Here is a 17,040-nt window from a genome sequence, read left to right as displayed (position 1 = left end):
GCAGCAATTCTGGTCCGAGGCGCCTGATGGAAGGGAAAGGAACTGGTTGGAATAACGTGTTCCTTCCACTCGTTACGTCCAACAACCAGGGTTCTTGAACCGGCTAAGGAATAACTGTGTGGTTGAAATGCGTAACGCTTTGGTGCCTGAAATATCACTAATAAATTTTTATGAGAGGTTCTGAGTGTGTGTGTGTGTGTGTGTGTGTGTGTGTGTGTGTGTGTGTGTGTGTGTGTGTGTGTGTGTGTGTGTGTGTGTGTGTGTGTGTTAGTGTGTGTTAGTGTGTGTGTGTGTGTGTGTGTGTGTGTGTGTGTGTGTGTGTGTGTGTGTGTGTGTGTGTGTGTGTGTGTGTGTGCGCTAGTGCGCTAGTGCGAGTGCGTGCGTGCGTGTCCAGAGCTTAACTTCGAAAACGAATGTGAGTTTGTAGAACTGCTACAGTCCCTTTTCAAAATGGGACATTCTGTATAATGAGTACTTTCTACTTTTCTTGGTACCTCATGTAGGCTACATTTTGATAGCCTGTCTTGGCCATACTAATGGCACACTGCGTAATCCGCCAAGGGAAATATCTTTTCTTCTTTTTTGCACCGGCAGATTCGTGTCTGGCCACTGTAAGGCTAACATTTTGATACCAATTGTATTCTTACTCAAGTCAATTTTGAATTCCGGACTTTTACTTTAGTATTTCTACATTGCAGTATTCATACTTCGTACTTTTTCCACCACTGGCGGTATATAAGCGACGGCATTTCTCTCTGCTCCAATCAGAGCGCGGCTCCAGCCGCACCGTGACGTCCATGAGGGAGGAGCTGGAGGTGGCGCGGCAGGAAGCGTCCCAGGCGCTGGACTGCCTGTGCGCCGAGCGGGAGGGCCGCGCGCAGGACGCCATGGAGCTGAGCCACGCTGTGCCACTGTCCAAACACAAGGAGGCGCTGTCGGCCGTCTCGGAGCAGCTGGCGCAGGCGCTGCAGGAGCTCCAGGAGGAGAGGAGCTCGTCGCGGGGCCCGGCGCAGGAGCAGCTCCACACCCTGCAGGACTCTGTGTCCAGGGGCCTGACGCAGGAGCAGCTCCACACCATGCAGGCCTCTGTGTCCAAGGAGGAGCACCACAGAGTCACGGTCAGCCTGAATTCATTCATTAAGTTCCACTCATGTAGCACAGGGATTCTCAATGTTACCCCCCAAAATAATCATATTTGAACTGGGAACCCCCAAAATAATCATATTTGAACTAATATGATACTAAATATTGTTTAGAAGAAAAAGCAGTTCTACAAGCTCACAATGCCTCACAGCTATTTTCACAATTTCTGCCTCTTTCTTCTTTTTTTGCCAATGTTGACCAGTTTTTATAGTAGGCTACAGAGCCCCTGACTGGCCATGGTAAAACAAAATGTATCTCGTCCGGACAAGATAACATCTTGTCCGCACAAGATAATATATTATATTATTATTTGGAGACCAAGCTGTCTATCAGACCTGGATGACAGCTTGGAGACCAAACTGTCTATCAGACCTGGATGACAGCTTGGAGACCAAGCTGTCTATCAGACCTGGATGACAGCTTGGAGACCAAGCTGTCATCCAGGTCTGATAGACAGCTTGGAGACCAAGCTGTCTATCAGACCTGGATGACAGCTTGGAGACCAAGCTGTCTATCAGACCTGGATGATAGCTTGGAGACCAAGCTGTCTATCAGACCTGGATGACAGCTTGGAGACCAAGCTGTCTATCAGACCTGGATGACAGCTTGGAGACCAAACTGTCTATCAGACCTGGATGACAGCTTGGAGACCAAACTGTCTATCAGTCCTGGATGACAGCTTGGAGACCAAACTGTCTATCAGACCTGGATGACAGCTTGGAGACCAACCTGTCTATCCGACCTGGATGACAGCTTGGAGACCAAACTGTCTAGCTACCTAACTGTGAGCTTCAGGCAGTACTACTCGTCGACCAGTAGGTGTCTGACCTGACATCAGGGTCTAAATGTTTCAATGGAAGAGCAGGGAGACCCCTTACAACCACTGCACATGTACTAGTTACAGTATATTGTAATAATAACATACTAAGTATTCATTAAAATACGTTTTTTTTTTACAAAAACGTATTTAATATCTCGCCCGGACGAGATAATATCTTGTCCAGACGAGATCATTTATTTTTCTTACCATGGCCACTCAGGGTTTCCGTAGTACGCCTATAGTTTGTTGATTATTTTTATTGCAGTAATGCTAATGGCCTTTTTCTTTTCTTTCTTTTTGAGATATTAACCCTAGAACACTAAACATCTTTTTTGTCACACCATCACTAAACTCTCATCAATATATATTGTAAGTACAGCAAGTACAGCAATACATGGCAACATCTTTAATATTTCATCATGACTTTTCACAAAAAAGAAAAACTAAAAACATTGATATTATGGGGGGCCTATCAATCATAATCGGTGAACAATTTGGGTATCATTTTGGTCCACCCAGTCCTAGGACATGTGAGAATTGTCCAGTGGGAAAAAACCCCATTGTGGGTGTATGGAATTCTTCTCTATCAGTCTATCACTAAACACGGGTGAAATTCACCCGAATACCTGCCTGTAGAAAAAAATCACACCCGTGTGAACTGAGTGGTGCAACTCCCCCCCCCCCCCCCCCCCTCTCTCTCTCATTAGCAGGCAACAGTGCAGCACTATCTCTCTCTCTCTGTTTCTGGCACAACAGCGCCACTTTTGGTACTCATTGGTACTGGTGCTCATAGTCACATAGGTAGGTGAACACATTGCTGTTCCTTGGAGTGGTTGCACCACTCAAAAACATGAATTTGGGCAGGGAAACAAACCTACCTTCTCTGATGTCACTGAGCATCATGAAAGTACTGAAATACTGTTTAGTGTTAGTGTAGCACACTAACCAGTGAGTTTTGATTGATTGATTGAAAGATTTATTAACAGATTGGAGAATTACAGCACAACTCAATACAAAACTGTTAACAGTGGACGACACCATAAATCATTACACTTGTTTACAATAGGGTCCACCATGTTCAAGTCATCATAGCATTTAGAGACGTACAAATATACATGTCTATATAGCCAAAAACAGGAAATCCTCATAGAGGAGGTAAAAAGGGGAAAAAAACATATACAGTGAGGGGAAAAAGGGGTGGGTGGGGGATTCAGATTTTATGGGGGCCAGTTTCGAATTGCAGCCGTCCGTAGGTGCCCTTTGAGAGCACATTTGAAGGGGTCAAGGGATTCGCTTGACCCCTGTCTTAATGACTGTTGGTAGGGCGTTCCACATTTTGGTGGCATAGCAGCGAAATAATTTAGTCCCTTGTTTGTGGCGAATGTGGGTTGCACATGGTTTGTGAGTCATCCTTGGGTTTGTCCCTATCTGTCAGGAGGAGCTGCAGCGCTCCCTGGAGGCCAGTGAGAGCAGAGCGGTGGCGGCGCAGGACGCTCTGAGTGATAAGGAGATGGAGCTGAGGGAGCTGAAGTCCCACAAGGCGGCCGAGCAGGGCCTGATCTCCAAGGAGGACCACGAGACACAGAGGCTGTCGCTGCAGGCCGACATCAACGCCTTCAGCGCCCGCTACAACGACCTGACGCGCAAACACGAGAAGACGTGCACCGAGGTGGGTGCACTGTGGCCAGGAGGAGTGCAGATGGTGGTTGTGGACGCTGTAATGTAGAAATACTCTGTTACAAGTAAATGTCCGGAATTCAACATTCCAGATCCTGCCCATCTGCTGATTGCTGGATGTCAATCACCAGAGCTTCCAGTGATTGGTTGGGGCTACCTACAGTATTTAACCACTTAAACCTCAGCATCCACGGAAAGCTTTCGCAGAAAAAAGCCAATCTACAAGCGTTGCGTTGCATTGTCAGCTTGTAGATTTCAGCAAAGATATTTAATTTAGAGCAAACGGCACTAGTGCCCTGAGGGACTCCGGTTGAAGGGATTAACAGCGCATACATACCTGTGGTCCCCACAGCAGCAACACTTGTTGTAATGCTGCCCCATATGTTTTGTTTGTATCACTTGCCATGTGTATTGGCCTTTCACATACATATATAAAGCATATAACCCCAAAATCCAGCAGATTTTGAGCACCAGATCAATCCCTCCCTGGTGCTCACTGACTCAGGTCAGCCTTACCTCTGGCTGACCTTGTGGTCAGAGGCTCCTGGATACTGGTCAGAGTATCATACGTTTGCCGAGAACCACAAGCCTCATCACGCTGCAGGGTTGGGGGGGCCTGGGCATTGTGGCCCCATTGTCCCGGTCCGTAATCCATCCGTGTGTGTGTATGTGTGTGTGTGTGTGTGTGTGTGTGTGTGTGTGTGTGTGTGTGTGTGTGTGTGTGTGTGTGTGTGTGTGTGTGTGTGTGTGTGTGTGTGTGTGTGTGTGTGTGTGTGTGTGTGTGTGTGTGTGTGTGTGTGTGTGTGTGTGTGTGTGTGTGTGTGTGTGTGCGTGCCTGTTTCTGTGGGTATTTCATTTTCTATTATCCCTGCCCATCGTTATGGCTCTCAAAGAGGGCCACGGTTCACTGAGGCCCTCTTTACCTCTCTCTCCATTATTCATGTGTGTATTACTTTCTCTAATTCTTCTCTTCTATAGACGTCCTCTCTATGTCTGCTCACTGAGGCGTTTCAAATGCTGCATGTGTCCCTTGTCAACAGGTTCCTATCAATAAATGCTCTGATCCCTGTGTGATGGAATTGTGTGATGACGTCACAATCAAGCTCTCTTTGTCCTCAATGCTCGCATTTATTTCTTAAAGGGATAGTTCAGATTTTTTGAACTTAAGTTGTATGAAATACTTGACATTAATATAGTGGTTGCAACTGTATTAATTGATTGCCCGAGTCCCATGGTGGGAGTTCTGCTCTGGTTTTGGTGAAATATCAAGTAGTTCCGGTCATTTTGTGGGGGGCACTGGGGGCCACGCAGTAAAAGTAAATTAATCCACAAAACTAACGTAATTTGTATTGTTGACCTATTTCTAAAATATTAGTGCAACTTTCGTTATTTTTTTACCCCTCTATCACACAGAACTATGTTTTTTGTGTCCATATCACTACGCCCAAAAAATAGTTCCATGTGATAGAGGGGTCAAAGTTGAACGAAAGTCGCGCTAATATTTTAGAAATAGGTCAACAATACAAATTACGTTCGTTTTGTGGATTAATTTACTTTTACTGCGTGGCCCCAGTGCCCCTCACAAAATGACCGGAACTACTTAATATTGACCAAAACCAGAGCAGAACTCCCACCATGGGACTCGGGCAATCAATTAATACAGTTGCAACCACTATATTAATGGCAAGTATTTCATACAACTTAAGTTCAAAAAATCTGAACTATCCCTTTAAGCAAGTTGCGTTGTTTTCGGAATTTACAAAAATATTTTTCAAAGATTTTTGGGAGGGAAAATAGTCGACCTACAAAGCTCACAACATGTTGTGCGTTTTGAGCTTGTAGATCTGCTAGTCGTAAAAGATTTATGAACAAATTGACATGCCAAAAATAGGGACGACAGAGTGAAAATGGTGTTGGCAGCACTGGCTTCGGCACACCTCCATGCTTGAGAATGCTCACTCTTGACAAATCTTTCCACATTTGTACCCTGTGGTTTATACCTGTGGTCCCCACAGCAGCAACACTTGTTGTAATGCTGCCTCTGGCATACTTGCCACGCTCATAAACTTTCCACATTTGTACCCTGTGGTTTTTCTATATCATCACAGTCTCTGTCGGGTGGAATTGGAAACCTACGTTTCAGGATTCAAATTAACAAAGTAACAAAAGTAGCAAATTGACAAGTGCGATGCAGCATCCCTATTCTGGGGGGAACGTTCGTCAACATGTTGTGAGCTTGTAGATCTGCTATTTTTGGCAAATAAATTTGTGTAGAGTGAAATGAGAGCGTACCTCTTCTATACAAGTCTGTTTGATCAAGTACAGACGGTTTAAGTGGTACTGAATTTGCAGCTCAACTAAAGCCTAGTAGTGTATGACGGAGGACAAAATTAAGAGCGTTGTGAGCGGTGAACGATAATAGCGCTAATCGTCCCACATCCCTACACTCCAGGTGTTCCAGGTGCAGAGGGAAGCTCTGTTCAACAAGAGCGAGCGGCAGGTGGCTGAGGCCCAGACGGCCGCCGTGCAGCAGCAGCTGGCCGACCTGCAGGCCCAGTCCAGCCACGTCCAGGAGCTCCACAACGACATCCAGGACTCCAAGGGGCTCGTCAAGGAGAAGGCCCTCAAGGTGAGGGAAGGGAGCAGTGGTGGACTCAAAGTACATTCAAACCCAGCCGAGCAGTGGTTCCCAAACTGAGGGAACAGTTTGGGGTCCCCAAATGATTTTTGCATTTATTTATTGGAGCAAACAAAGAGGTAGGAGCGCACACCAATAGTGGGGAGGTGCTGACCACTGGAGATAAACTTGAAAAAAGGAAGGAGAGATCACACAGCTCGTAGTCATGATGCAAAAAAACGTTTTTATTTTAAAGATAACCAATGTTTTGGCAACAAAATGTTTATGAACTTATGAAGTATTTGTATTTAGTTATTGACCTTTATTTAATCAGGGGAGAACATTGAGGGCATGCACTCTTTTGCAAGGACGCCCTGAGAACAACATGATCACATGTGAAGTCCACATGCCAGCTCTGACAGATAAAACTGCTTCCATGAACTGTCCCAAATTTGATGGAACCGGTTCCGGTTCCTCAGTGTTGGAGCCGGTTCCTTTGATTCCTCCGGTTCCGGATCCCAATTAACCCTAATCATGAACTAATCAGAAATGCCAAAAACCTTTGTTTCAAACCCTCCAGCAGTTAGTTGCTATGCATTTGCATGTCCATTTGCTCCAGTTCTGATGACGACACGCGGTTTACAGATCTTCTGCCCCCTAAGGACAATGTGAGACTTCTTCTAATCATTCCTGGGACCAAGCTAAAGACAAAGGGTGACCGGGCATTTGCAGTTGTTGCTCCTACACTATGGAACGCCCTACCCTTTTCCTTTAAAAAACAGTCAGTCGACATTTTTAAGAGCAGGTTAAAACATTTTTGTTTCGTAAAACATTTTCCCCATGTTTTGTTTTAATCCAGTTGTACTGTATTTTTTGCATTATTACACTATTTTGATTGTTTATTTATATTGGGTCCATTGTAAAGCACTTTGTAACATTGTTTCGAAAGGTGTTTTATAAATAACATTTACTCACTTACTTACTTTCCTCTGTCTCCCTGCAGATAACAGAGCTTTCTAAGGAGATCTTTCGCCTGAAGGAGGCTCTGGGGGCTCTGTCTCCTCCTCTAGGCATCTCCTCTTCCACCACGTCCTCCTCCTCTCCCATGCATGTCAATAACCCTGGCCCTCAGATGGCCCTGCAGAACAGGGTGGCTGTACTGACACAGCAGCTCCAGGTGAGGGCAGCACTGAGTCCCAGTTCTCAGTCGACACAACTGATTGTCTCCACCAGGCCGAAGGCATGGGGAGAGAGTATGTTTTGCACTCCGTCCGTCCGTCCGTGTGTCCGTGTGTCCGTCCGTCCGTCCGTGTGTCCGTCCGTGTGTCCGTCCGTCCGTCTGTGAACAGCTAATCTCTGGCACCATTGGCTTGATCGCAGCCATACTCTGCACACACACTCCCTGAATGCCAGAGCTGAACCTCTGCCCCAAAGGTTTCACATTGGCCTGTTATAGCGCCACCAGGAGGCCGCTTTGTGAAAAACAAATGTTTTGACAGTACACCTACAGATTTTGTCCAAACATTACGCAAATTGGTACACAGTCTCTCTAGAGCCATTCAACGAAAGGGGTCTTTCAGATTTTTTCAGTCTCTTTTTAAGTGGTGCAACCACGTCAAGGATCAGCAATGTCCGTCCATCCCTATGTATGTATATTTAGGGTCCGTCCATCCCTATGTATGTATATTTAGGGTACCAACAGGTGCAAAAGTTTTTGTCCAACCACGAGACGGCAACCAATGGGTGCAAAGAGGGGCAGAACCATGGGCGGGACTTGACAAAGGGTGAATTGGCAAAAACATGTCATGTTATTTTCTTTCTTTCAAAAATGAAGGTTTCCGATACTTTTAATTCCATTGATCCAACATGAAAAGCAATCGAACGACTCATTAAAATGTACATACTACTTATACTTATACTACTTATTGTTGTCTGGTGTCCTAGCAAGATGTGAGCATGTGGATACATGGTAATCCAAAGCACTTTACATAGATTGTGCATTAATATTCACCAATGCACACACAGATGTCATACACTGATGGCGGAGCAAACCATGCAAGGCACAAGCTGCACATTGGAAGCAATTAGAGGTTCTGAGCACCGGCGTAGGGTCCACTGGGCCACCCGGGCCGTTGGCAGCCCTTCACCCCTGTGCATGCAGTAGCGAACCACAGCAAGCTGGCTTTGTTTTAAATGGTCCCCATTAGAAATTCGTCAGGAGTTGCCCCCCCACCCTCCCCACCCCACCCCCCTGCGCGCGCTCATGATTCTAATTTGCCCAGTCAATAACTTAATCCACGCTACGCTTAACGGCGGCGGCGGCTCAGGGGTAGAGTGGCTGGATGGCAACCAGTTCGAACCCGGGCTCCCCCAGAGTTAGTGTCGAAGTGTCCTTGAGCAAGACACTGAACCCCTAATTGCTCCCGATGTGCTGGTTGGTGCCTTGCATGGTTTCCGCTGCCATCAGTGTATGAATGTGTGAATGGGTGAATGTAATGCACAATCTCTGTAAAGCGCCTTGGATAAAGGCGCTATATAAATACACCATTTACCATTTACGCGCCTGGTTCCGGGTTTAGCGACACTAACTCTGGATGAAACATATATACTGTATTATATATTGTTCACAATCGGGTGAGCAAGTCATAGACCATGATGTAGGCGGAGTATGCGGAAGTGCCGTTGAGTCCTGTGGTGTGCCTGTGCCTCTGACGTCATTCACTTTACCCCTCAGCTTTTGCAGCTTCCATTTTTCAAATCCGTCATTACTCACTCAAATCCGTCATTACTCACAAATATTGTAACCACGACAGCATAACATACATAAAGCCACATTGAAATGCTTATTTTCCATGCACCATACAGTTTGCATTGCAACATCAGTAACTACAATTCCCATCATGTGTTAGACAACATCAGTAACTACTGGTCCCATCATGTATTTGACAATATCGTCAAAGTTGTACGATTTGGCACACAATCGTTTGATTAGTTGAACTACAGGTCCCATCATGCATCAGTAACTACAGGTCCCATCATGCATCAGTAACTACAGGTCCCATCATGCATCAGTAACTACAGGTCCCATCATGCATCAGTAACTACAGGTCCCATCATGTGTTTGACAGGAATGGGAACGGAAACACAAGCAGGTGGTGACGGTATACCGCTCTCATCTACTGTCAGCTGTGCAGGTCAGTCCAAGAAATTACTGATGTGACCTATGTGACATTCTGTCTGTCTGTCTGTCTGTCTGTCTGTCTGTCTGTCTGTCTGCCCACACATAGATATTTAGATATCATATAGCATGTCATACTGTAACAGCATTGGAGAGGTAAATTGTTGTCAGGAAATGATTGCTGAGGATATAAATACCTGTAAGAATATGTTTGTGTGTCTGCATATGAACACACACATGTATACTGTATGTGCGTGAGTGCGTGCGTGTGTCAATCAATCAAAAAAGTACATGTATGTACTGTATGCATTACCATGCACACAGTACATACATGTACTTTTTTGATTGATTGATTGAAATATTTATTAACAGTTTGCAGAATTACAGTACATTTCAAGTACAAACTCAATACAAAGACTGTTAACTGTGAGTGGATGACCCAATTAAGCATTACACTTGTTTACAAGAGGGTCCACCATGTTCAATTCATCAAAACATTTAGAGACGTACAGATAGACACTACTATATAGTCAAAGAACAGAACAGGAATTCATCATAAAGGAGGTAAAAAGGGAAAAGAAACATATACAGTGAGGGGAAAAAGGGGGGGGGGGGCAGTTTCGAATGGCAGCCGTCCGTAGGTGCCCTTTGAGAGCGGTTTTGAAGGAGTCTAGGGATTCACATGTCTTAATGACTGTTGGTAGGGCGTTCCACATTTTGGTGGCATAGGAGCGAAAATAATTTAGTCCCTTGTTTGTGCCGAATCTGGGTTGTACATGGTTTGTTGCGCTCCCTCTGGTGTTGTGGGTGTGGACTTGTGTGAGTAATGTGCATGTGTTCTCCTGCAGGGTCGTATGGATGAGGAGGTGCAGGGCTTGCTGCTTCAGATCCTGCAGATGACTCATAAGTAGTAGAAGGGTCATTGACACCCCCCTACACACACACACGCACACGCACACACACACACACACACACACACACACACACACACACACACACACACACTGTACCATGCTTCCTACCCCAGTGGTTCCCAAACATTTTAGTTAAAGACCCAAAAGAGAAATTTGATGTGTCCCTGGGACTCAAACTAGTAAAAATAGCTGATGTATAAGCTCACAATGTTCTGTGATGTGACGCGTTGTGAGCCTGTTGATCTGCTATTTTTACTACTTCTCAAAAACTAAAAACTAAATATACAATGTTCACATTTAATTTATTTATTTTGTCATCTTTTGAAATAATAAAAATGTAGATGCCTGAAGAAGGTCCATGTGACCCAAACGTTGCTAAACAAAAGTGTTCCTATAGATGCCTTAACAGACGACGTCACACTGATAAACAACAGCATGCGCGCACATACCGGCAGCACAAGAACCCTGCCTCTCATAAGATGCAATGGAAAAGTTCTAACTGCACTCACGTGTAAAAAATGCACCATCAAACTTTCAGATGCTGTTTTTCTCCCAGTGTGGAGGAAGAATGATTAGGATTTGTATTGTGATCTCTTGCCCTTGAATATATAATCCTTGGTTTCTGTTGTGTTTGAACAATAATAGCAATTCAAAGCAGTTGTCCTCAAAACCACACCTCCAGTCGCTGTCATAAGAACGGGAGGTGCGCTCATGATAGAGCCTGTTTGTGCATGGCAAGCGCACCTGCAGCCCATCAAGTATAATTTATGCTTCGTCCCGCCATGGTGGCACGCAGACCTCTACGCTCACAACAGTCTCATCCGAGATGCGATGTGAGCTTGTATATCAGCTGTTCTCTGCGTGCAACACTGCTGCGCTTTGAAGTATAAATGTCTCCTAGGGTGCACCTCACTACTAGCCAACACACAAGAGGAGGTTGAATGAATTGAAACCAGCGCTCCCCAAAACAACAGGTTTGGAGATCTGTTGGGAATTGATTACATGAAACAGTCACCCGTGCGCACAGTCCCAATGTTTGTTTTTCCCAATTTTGTTTTATTATCCGAAATAAATCTAAATGACATAGGAAATGAAAATAGGGGATATTTACTTGTGAGTTGTGAGCCATAACAATGGGTCTGGAATGATTTGGAAACCACTGACTTTCCTGCCCTGCCTCTTGTCCCTTCTTCTGAACCAATATTATCTACATGTATATGCAAACACTGACACAACTGAACACAAGCAATGTGTGTGTTCACAAGTAGCTGCATGAATACAGAACACTATACAGCCTACCAACTGGACTGAAGCAATACGACTAAGCAATGGACTAATGGAGTGCCTTCAGGGCTGAGCGATAGAGTATGATGATGTATGGTGGTGGTAGCTGGTTGGCATTTAGAAGAGTGAATCAGGTGTATTAATTGTGTGATGAGCCTATTGTTTTTGTATGATATTCTTATAATAAAGCTGAAAAAAAACATACTGCCTTTTGTACCCTCGTGCAGTGTCCCCTCTGAAAGGATCACTCTGGCCTCTCCTCTGGAAGTGCAAAACATGACATATGGTGGAATATTTACTTAATACACAAGGGGGCCATGTTTTTTTATATAAATGTTTTCATTTATTTTATTTTATTTTTGTATTGTACACTTATCAGTCACCACAACCAAGGACCGGTGTTTTCATTGAATCTATCATGATTAAAATGGAGTTTGAAGTTACAATGGGTTTGTATTGGAAGGGTTGTCTGGGGGTGGGGGGTGGGGGGGCTCACAAAGGTTTGTTATAAATGACCCCAAACATGTTAGAAAGTGAAATATCCCTTTATGTGCAGCCTCTCCCTTGCGCCATAACATCTTTTTTATCAGGTGATCCGCCCCCAGGTTGGCATGGTTTTGAGGTTTAGGCATACAGTAGTTTATGTCAGTGGTTCCCAAACTTTTTCATGTCAAGGACCCCCACATTGACACTAATCAGCCCGCGGACCCCCATTTGAAGAGATATGCCAGGAACCCACATAAGAGAAGATTTTTACAGCTCTAGCAGTGATTCTCAACCCGTTTAATTTCAAGGACATGCATTAGGCTACGGACGCCCCATTTCTATCTCTGGGACCTCAATTTATATTGTAAAATCAATGTCAATTTAACTCTGAGAGTGTACAAATGGAACCAAATGGACCCTAACGGGTCCATTTGGTTCCATTTGTACACTCTCAGAGTTACAGTCCCATAAGGGTCCATTTGGTTCCAAACTATCATTTAGCTGGGTACCCCCCGGAACTCCCTCAAGGACCCCTGGGGGTCCCCGGACCCCACTTTGGGAACCACTGGTTCATGTGAATGTAGTAGGGTTAGGGATAGGCATATAACCACACCCAACTGGGCAAAACACCAACGAAAGAGGCTGTCCCATTTCCTTGCAGTTCTCCTCAGTTGTTTTAGCCTGATGGTGAATTGGCTGCAGCAGGTGTTCCACTCACAAAGCAGGTGAGAGCCTCACCTAAAGAGAGTGGTGTACCACACCCATTATCTTTCACTATGGATCTGGATGCCAAGAGGAAGAGACTGAGGACATGTCACTGTGGCTGGGAGAAGGTGACGACATACAAGGGGCTGCAATTCCACAAAATAAGGTGGTGTCAGGTGAGAAAGGCCAACATCAACACTGCACTGCGTCCGGTCAGACAAGAGGGACAGAAAGCTGATTGAACCACTGCTTTAATAGCCTGGTAAACCCCTCCCCCTTGAAAACAATTCCAAAAGTTTACCAGGCTATACTGCTTTTAAGGCAGTGGTTCCCAAACTGGGGGTCCCCAGATGGTTGTTGGCTTACAACATTATGTTCTCACTCAACAGTACCCAACAATCTGCACATTTCTAAAATTACAATTTAATGACTTGAGACCTTTTTCATATCAAATTGTCAAATATTAAATAAAGATTAAGGCAAATATTGTGAAAATAGCAACAAGCTCACAACACGTTGCAACTAAGGTGTTAATTAGCTTGTAGTTCGGCTATTTTCACAATATTTATCTGTGCAACCGAATCAAACAAAATTATTTTGGAGGGTCCCCAGTTCAAACATTATTTTGAGGGGTCACGGCCTGAAAAGTGTGGGAACCCTTGCTTTAAGGCATGTGAAACACAAGCGTCCGTCCTCCCCACCCCAGTACAACCACAGCGCCTGTCCTGTACACAGCCCTGCTGCCCCTGACTAATCCATGGAGCAGTGCCATGTAGGCCAGGTGTAGCGCCCAGGGGTCTATACGCCCACATGTCCACCAGAGCTAAATATTCCAAATACTGGTCCAAATACTTCTAATAAAAAGTAATGGACCAGGTTGATCTAGCTCCATATATGGAGCCCGCAGAGACATCTAGTGCTGACATATTAGTGACGCCTAATTGTCCAAATTGGTGTTACTAATATTGATTCCCCCAAAACAAGGGGAAAAGTGGTCAGTTCAATAAAGGACATGCCTTTTAGTTTTCAAATAAGGGACAGTTCCTTATTTCAAGGGACAATCCTTGCTGCGTTCACACGGGCAGATGCAAAGACATGCTGCGTTCACATGGAAAGATGCAAAGATACAGTCTACCATTCATTGTCAATGGAAGCCAGCGACATGAAGATGCATCCAACGTTTGTAGCTGCTGCAAAAGCTATAAACCTGTGATCTTTGCATCTGCCATGTGTGAACGCAGCAATACAGTCTACCCTTCACTTTTAATGATAGCCAGCAACATGAAGAGAAACATCCGACGTTTGGAGCTGCTGCAAAAGCTACAAAGCTAGACAAAAGTTGAGCTGCTTCCAACTTCAGCTACAAGCCTACCCTGCAAAGCTACAAATACCCTGTGTAGCTTTGCATCTTTGTATCTTTTACATGTCAGTGTGAACGCAGCATCTGTCTGGACTATGGGTCTTTAGCTAGTAGGGTTCAGATGAGAAGAGGTGAAATTCAGATATAGCATCGATATAGCACTGACGAAGGTCTTAGGACCGAAACGTTTGCTTTTTAATTGCACTTTGAGCACAGAGCACTTTATGAGCATGATAAAATAAAATGAAAAATGTTTCCCTAAGTCTCAGTCTATAGAAGTTTTTATTTCATTTTGTTATACAGTGAGAGAGTCGTGTTCTGTCAGGTTTTCCTCTATGTTTTTGAGACCACCGCTCCTGTAGTTAAGTTTGAAAAAAAGGACGAAGAAAGTCGCAACAGTTTTCTCAGTGCTTCATAAAAGGACACAGACATAATATCTGGGTGGGGCATGCATTTCCAACATGCATCGTTCCAAGAAGGCCAGTGTAAGTAAGTAAGTACATTTTATTTATATAGCACCTTTCACAGAGAGGACTCACAAAGTGCTTTACATACAATAAAAATACAGAACAAAGTAAACAAGCAAACAATGCAGATAAAACGCAATGCAAATGTGTTGTACAATTCAGCTCAAACAAGAAACAATAAGATCATCATAAATACAACGGCACCGCTGTAGAGGCTCCAGTCCAATGGGCACCTGCAAGTTTAGCCTAACTATACATTTTTGAGTGGCGCTAACACTCTGAGGCTTTGATGGTCTGTGTAAACACAAACATTGAAGACAAAAGTGTGTAAACGGTAAACATTGAAGACAAAAGTGTGTAAACAGTAAACACTGAAGACAAAAGTGAGGATGCAATTTGTGATTGGCCAGAATGAGATGATGTATGATGATAAGAGTGCCCCTCACTTCACACAGTGTGATTTCCTATATACAGTTTTTGTCCCCACACGTCTCAATATTTGCCATTGACAATGAAAGGAGAAATTAGGTCAAATGTGTGGACGAGCAAAACATCATCTCAGTTGTTCATGAGATGATGTTTAAGAATTATGAATAAGAGCTCCCCTCACTTCACACGGGTGTTTTTTTAATTCATGAAGACTGCTGTTTTTAACATTATTTTAAATAATGTTAACTAATTTGATTTTATTCCTTTAATTCTCCTGGCAGAATGAGGCCAACTCACAGGCAGACACAAACACAGCCAGTCCTTCTCCCTCCCCTGAGAACCCTGAAAGCACGACTGCACGACAGCTACGGATTCAAATGGAAGTTTCAAATGAGTTAGTTGTCAACATACAGTCGAGCTAGATGTAAGTAGTGAAAGAACCTTAACCCTCTCCCAACCCTTAACGCACCCCTCACCAACCTTAATCCGGTCGTTTTAACGCACCCCTCACCAACCTTAATCCGGTCGTTTTAACGCACCCCTCACCAACCTTAATCCGGTCGTTTTAACGCACCCCTCACCAACCTTAATCCGGTCGTTTTAACGCACCCCTCACCAACCTTAATCCGGTCGTTTTAACGCACCCCTCACCAACCTTAATCCGGTCGTTTTAACGCACCCCTCACCAACCTTAATCCGGTCGTCTTAACGCACCCCTCACCAACCTTAATCCGGTCGTTTTAACGCACCCCTCACCAACCTTAATCCGGTCGTCTTAACGCACCCCTCACCAACCTTAATCCGGTTGTTTTAACGCACCCCGGCCTCACCAACCTTATGTCTAACCAATGACTAGTCTAAACTAAGTATGCACTCCGAAAGTAATGTACAGTTGGAGGCCATCGATATTGTCCTTTTCTTTTTGCTGAGGTTTGCGTGATCTGCGCAAAACCCCTTTTGGTGTTTTAAACATTGTTATAATTTAGCTATTGAAAAATAGCAGATCTACAAGCTCATAGCGCGCCACTCGGTGGCGCGCTATGAGCTTGTAGGTCTGCTATTTTTGAAAAATCGTGAAAATATTTATTTCAGAAAACTGGAGGATTTAGAAGGATTTTTTTTAAATTTTGAGGTCAGGCCTAAATGGGTCAAATGATAAGGGACAATATCGATGGCCTCCAACTGTATGCACAATTGCTAAAAGATGGCATACAGTTACAGTATCTCATTAGTAGTACAGTATATCTTCCTTTAGATGGATGTTCTTATCTTTGACAGATTTTGATGACTTGTGACATGACTTATGACCAACCTAAAACATTTTTTTTAATTACATAATGCTGTTGTATTTGTTTTTGTATGCTGATGCTATTTGAAGTGGGTGCAATAAACAAAATGTCATTGTTACATGTCAGCTTACAGTATGTTTCCAGCAGTTAATCACCTTCTGAATGTTACGTTCTCCTTTTGCAAAATGAAGATCATATACTGTATAATCATATCTTAATGTGGGACCAAAGTGGAGGAAGGACGGACTGATATCACTATCCTTAGAGGCTAAACATGCATGTTGTATGAGCACATCTTCTAATTCTGTTATTGATCCTTTCTCTTCTCTTTTCTCTTCTCTGTGACTATCAACTGCTGATGAAGCTGTGAGCTGTGTTCCTACCTGGATGTGAATGGAAAAACATTGTTTTAGCACACAGAATCTACATCTTAGAGATGATGTTACTTAACACACAAATAAAGATGTAAAACGCACAATGGGGACAAATAAACTTCTAATATGCTCATGTCTTGTGTGTGCGTGCGTGCGTGTGTGCGTCCAGCTATAGTCTTGCATACTAACAGAAGTGGAATAACATTATCGGTGCACTGAAAAGCTCTAAACTGGTATGGTATTGATTCGTTGATCTTGGTTGAATATTGAATAATCTACCAGAAGTGATTCTGGCCA

The 17,040-nt window shown here is 44.1% G+C and overlaps 1 protein-coding gene and 1 long non-coding RNA gene across 2 annotated transcripts in view; both read left to right on the top strand.

The window, feature by feature from the left end:
- The window catches only part of ankrd24 (ankyrin repeat domain 24), a 29,364-nt gene extending 18,991 nt beyond the window's left edge, over positions 1–10,373 (top strand). Inside the window, exons 17-22 of the mRNA XM_079505382.1 lie at positions 769–1,118; positions 3,411–3,632; positions 6,093–6,269; positions 7,261–7,434; positions 9,386–9,451; positions 10,284–10,373. Of these exons, the coding sequence (XP_079361508.1) occupies positions 769–1,118; positions 3,411–3,632; positions 6,093–6,269; positions 7,261–7,434; positions 9,386–9,451; positions 10,284–10,346 (1,052 nt within the window). The 3' untranslated portion in view covers positions 10,347–10,373. The remainder of the gene's footprint in view (positions 1–768; positions 1,119–3,410; positions 3,633–6,092; positions 6,270–7,260; positions 7,435–9,385; positions 9,452–10,283) is intronic.
- Positions 10,374–12,772: 2,399 nt separating this feature from the next.
- Positions 12,773–16,876, top strand: LOC306926785. The gene is made up of 3 exons (XR_013790433.1): positions 12,773–13,000; positions 15,362–15,504; positions 16,734–16,876. It is a non-coding gene; the product is annotated as an uncharacterized lncRNA (long non-coding RNA).
- The last annotated feature ends 164 nt before the right edge of the window (positions 16,877–17,040 follow it).

The sequence above is a fragment of the Electrona antarctica genome, assembly GCF_951216825.1.
Source record: "Electrona antarctica genome assembly, chromosome: 7".
NCBI lineage: Eukaryota > Metazoa > Chordata > Actinopteri > Myctophiformes > Myctophidae > Electrona > Electrona antarctica.
This window is presented reverse-complemented; position numbering and strand designations above follow the sequence as displayed.